Source organism: Trematomus bernacchii, unplaced genomic scaffold (assembly GCF_902827165.1).
Source record: "Trematomus bernacchii unplaced genomic scaffold, fTreBer1.1, whole genome shotgun sequence".
NCBI classification, from domain to species: domain Eukaryota; kingdom Metazoa; phylum Chordata; class Actinopteri; order Perciformes; family Nototheniidae; genus Trematomus; species Trematomus bernacchii.
In genome coordinates, this window is record NW_022987531.1 from 990,306 (window position 1) to 995,335 (window position 5,030).

At 41.4% G+C, this 5,030-nt stretch overlaps 1 protein-coding gene across 1 annotated transcript; it reads left to right on the plus strand.

Moving 5' to 3' along the window:
- The first annotated feature begins 568 nt into the window (after positions 1-568).
- On the plus strand, positions 569-4,303 carry LOC117476097. Its single transcript, XM_034122471.1, has 7 exons — positions 569-738; positions 862-938; positions 2,045-2,225; positions 2,735-2,983; positions 3,154-3,325; positions 3,440-3,588; positions 3,825-4,303. The coding sequence occupies exons 1-6, from the start codon at positions 570-572 to the stop codon at positions 3,585-3,587; spliced, it is 996 nt and encodes a 331-aa protein (XP_033978362.1). The 5' UTR covers position 569; the 3' UTR covers position 3,588; positions 3,825-4,303.
- The last annotated feature ends 727 nt before the right edge of the window (positions 4,304-5,030 follow it).

Consider the following 5,030-nt stretch of genomic DNA (forward strand, 5'->3'; position numbering starts at 1 on the left):
AAGGAGAGACTTCAACTGAATTTGAAGAGACTCTGGATTTGAGTTACCACCCTGATGATTCTGTACTTGTAGAAGAATCTGACGTATCGTAAGTTTGATATATTGGGTATACATTACTATTACTGTACTTCAGAGTTGAAAAAAAGAATATTGGAAATCTAACATGTATTGTTAATTTTGTTTTGTTACATTAGACTTCAGACACGATCCACGCACAGTGATGCAAAGTACATTGTGTTTGAAAGCTGCCTCGGACAGCTGTTTGAAAAATGTCCGGTGTGTAAGAGAGACTGTGATGTCCAAAGACGAAAATTGGGGACTTTTGTGGCGTTCACACAGCGTTGTCCAAGCTGCAGTTACCTCAGACAATGGGAGAGCCAGCCCGTCGTCGGAAGTACCCCGGTTGGCAACTTACAATTATCCGCTGCTACATACTTCAGTGGTGATTCCTTCTTCCAACTACAAAAGGTATTTTACCATCTAACATCCATAGCATATTAAAATTGACAGCAGTGGACTTTTTCAAAAACGTTTCCTCTTTTTCTATGTATTCATAGATATTCAGAGCCATGCAGCTGGAGATCTTCCAGTATGAGACCTTCAGGAGGCATGCTAGGAATTACCTGGAGCCTGCTATTATCCACAAGTGGAAGACTGATCAGCTGAAGATTTTCCAGCAACTACACCACCAGGGGGGAAATGTCACAGTTGCAGGAGATATGAGAGCAGACTCTCCAGGTAATCGGAAACAAACAAGACAGTCTAGTGCCAGAGTTACTGGTGTATATTACAATTCATCTAAGTTATCCATTGACATTCTGTTGAAAAGCTTTGAAACCTCCTTTATTATATTATCTTCAGGGCACTCAGCGAAGTTCGGAAGCTACACACTCATGCACCTGGGAAGCAATACCATTGTGGACTTCCAGCTTGTTCAGGTGTGAATCTCTTTCTGGGTGTTATCATTTTATGCTTACTGGCTGTTGATCAGCGACGTGCAGTCAGTGGAGGCAGGGGAGGCAGAGCCTCACCTGTCATACTCCAATGTAACGGAAAAACAATTAAAGAAAAACTAAATAATAATAATAATAAAATGTCTCCACTGATCTTGTGTAAATGTGATTTCTGTATGATTCCAATCGCATTTTATAGTCAAAATCAGCAAATTTGCCGAGCTCCGCTACGGGAGCGATGAGAAGTGAGGCAAGCACGAGCATTGCCTCACGTAAGCCCACAGTAACTTGCTGGAGCGCGGGCACTAATTTAGCGGGGCCACTTATTTTGTGAGCGCGCTCAAGCCATTTACTGTGGGGTGACGCATTCTGAGGGGAGGCACAGATGAGCTCTGCCTCAATTCAGAATGCATCACCCCACAGAAACTGGCTGGAAAGCGGGCCCTAAGCGCATGCCTGTTACCATCTCACTGTAGGTCACCAATGTGATGTTTGTAGATCCCTTTATTACATTTATCCTCGCCATCCATAGTCTCTAAATAACTTATTTCACGTATATATCATATTTAGGCTCGCTGGTCTTATCATACAACGGCAATGAAACAATTACATGGGGAGGCAGCCATAACCTCTGCCGCACTGAAGGGGGCGCACGTGAGCCCACAGGTTCTTGTTGCTACTGTTATTCTACCGCAAACAACAAACAAAACTTTTGAAACTACAGGAAGATACGGAGGACTTTTACAAAACAGTAATAGAGATTGTTGTCCAGAAGGATAGCATGGACTTCATCTTCAAGTCAAGGTAAGACCACAACTGTAATTAAAATGGGATCTTACTTAGAAAGAACAATCCAATATTTAGATTTTGGGTATCCTTTTGTTGATCGGTCTGTTTAAAATTAATCATAGCATCAGACTAAAAAAGCTTTTGAAAATAACAGAATATTTCGATTAAGGTCAAAATAGGCTATAATATTTGTAAATCTGACTGAAAGAGTCAGTGCCTCACCAGCCATGAACCTCACCGCACGTCACTGCTGTTGATGCATGTTTCAGTGTATTTATGCCCTATTTCTTATTCACCAACAGAGCAATGAAGTAGGTGGTAGTTACCACATGGAAAAGGAGGGACTCAAAAGATGCCTAGATCATCTGGAGTCAAACAATTTGGCGGTTGAGTACATTGTGACTGACCGTCATCCACAAATCCAGAAGTTTCTGAGGGAACGCAACATAGAACAATTCTATGATGTGTGGCACTTTGAAAAAGGTATTTATCCCTATATGTTTGAATGGAAGAATACAAAATCAGAGACACTGTCCTTTGTTCAGATATTCCTTTGTTTTACTATGCAATTTATCCTGAGCTTCTAATCAGCAGCAGACATGACATCATGTCTGGATAGATACATGATTTATATCCCCCTACAATTTGTCCCTCTAATCTGGTTTTTCCTCTGTTATTGTAAACTGTCTGCCAGACCACTTGATCACAGCCCCTTTTGTCATTGTAAATTCAATTTCACTCACTACTCTTAGGATAATGTGAGTACTCTTTAGAATGGGAATTTACAGTGATGTGTATATGAATATGTATGGGGGTTTCCTGGGCTGGCTATTAAATGCTTTCAGACAGAAGGGTGTGTCCCTGACCATTGTCAGGCAATTGTCTGCCCCCACCCTTCTTTCCACCACACCCTTGAATATTGTCCATCACAGCACATCATTTACACACTATGGCTTGAATATTCACTTGTGCATGTGTTTTCTTTTTATCAGGTTTGTCCAAGAAACTTGTGAAACTTTCACAGAACAAGGACTGCAAGTTGTTGAAGAGGTGGCTGCACAGCATAAAAAAACATGTATACTGGAGTGCGACGAGCACAACCTCGGGGCCGGAGAAGGTGGCAAGGTGGACGTCAGTCGTCAACCACCTACAAAACATTCACGTGCACGACGACCCCCTATTCCCCAAGTGTGAACATTCTGAAAGAGCCACAACAGATGCAAATAAATGGCTAAAACCTGGTAAGTTCAATATTTATAAAACAATTGGAAATAACAAGTGAGAAATTTAAAAACACTTCACTTCCTTCATAATATCAACAATATTGAATGTAAATATAACATTGTTGTTATGGAAAATGATAGTTGTAATGTTCTAATGGGATGTTGATGTTTTTGTAATTTCACTCAAGATTCAATAACACTCCACAAAGTTGAGAAAATACTCAACAACACGAGAGTTCTCAAAGATGTGAAAAAGCTAAGCCATCACTACCAGACCTCATCGCTGGAGTCGTTCCACAGCTTGATTCTGCGTTTTGCCCCCAAAAATGTGGTTTTCCCCTTCATGGGAATGTTGTGCAGGTAATACACTGTATAATTTATTCTGTAGCATCTTATAACACAGTCACTGTTTAGTGGCATGAGGGTTTTATTCTGTCATAACACAAAGTCTCATTTTATTTTGCTATTCTATAGGTTGTGTCTAGCAGCCATGCATCACAATGAGAATGCTGACCGTGAGCAAGCCACAACAGCTGCAGGACTACCTGTGTACAAATTGGCCTATCCAAAAGCAAGGAGGGGAGAATGTACCGCAAAGCCTGTAAAGAAGGACCCTACATAGAGTAAGTTGTCAAATATTTTAGTTTTTATTAAAAACATAACTTACATTTTAAATGATTATTGCACAAAGTACCAATGAACTGGCCAGATATATGGAGAACCGGGATGACTGGAAGCAACGATGGAGGGCTCGTCTGAGGACGACCTAGAGAGATAGCCACACTGAATTATATGTACAATGAAAGAATAAAAGAAAAATACAAATAATAAATTATTATATGAATGTTATATTTTTCAGTGTACGTGGGTGAGCTGATGAGGCTGGTGTTTGAGGAAGTATTTGAGGATCCAACACCCTTTGTGGAGGAGATGAATAAAATCCCCATCCCAAAGGACCTGTCCACTCAATTTGACAGGCCCTCAAAGGAGGAAGTGGTAGCCCGCCATGTCTCACGTTTTAGTCAAGGGGCGGTCGGAAGCCAACATACTGTCCTGCCAGATCAGGAAACTCCCGGCGTATCCGGCGGACAACACATGACGGGATGACCACTCTGATGCCTTGTCCTAAGAAGCCCCAGCACCAGCTTACAAAGCTGCGATAGGCAAGATGCCGAAAACGCCTATAGAGGAGGAATGGATGATAAGATATATGTGCTGTCCTGTTTTTCACCCTTACCCTCTGGCTGCTTGAAAAACTGATTTTCCCCACAGGTCCATCTTATCTTATACAGTGTATATATGTATATCAATCATCATTTTGTACATTTCTAGAAATAAAGTTTGATAGAAATACTTGGTAGCCTTTCTTCCCTGAAGGATTTGCTCCTAGATAGCATATCATTCATATATAGCAAACCATGATTTGATTTTTCATCAAATACAGTAGTAGTTTATTACAGGTAAAAATAACTTACACTCCTTCTGTTCTACGCCTCAAAGGTCCATAATCAAACCTATAAATGTTATGGAGGTTCTGCAGGGTGTATGGATTGAAACAGTTTGGCTCTAGTCCGGGGTGGTCAACCAATAGGTTCTGGGACTTGCATCATTCGTGTTGCAACCTATAGGAAGATAAGATATTTGGAACATAACACGTTTAGCAATTAACTCCAAATATGGCGAGGTTTACAAAATAAACATTCAATTACTATAGAATAAATAAAAGGGCATATAATAGTCTATTGACTTGACAAGTATGTAGGCCTATGGTGTATATAATGTTGTGTGCTACTGTTGGTGTTTTTGTTGTATCTGTCACCATCAGGGGCGTCGCCTGGACCTGAAAACATTCGGGGCTTAGCCCACAGTGGCGGCGGCACTACAGTGGCATTTTTCACTGCAACACTCCCCACACGCACACACACAGTACACCCGCGACTGTTACAATGAAGGCTCGATAATCAGCTCACGGCATATAGGCAGGGGTAAAGTGGTATTTTTTATGAGTGGGGGGCTCACCTCCTCTAGGGGGGTCTGGGGGGATGCTCCCCCGGGAAGATTTTTT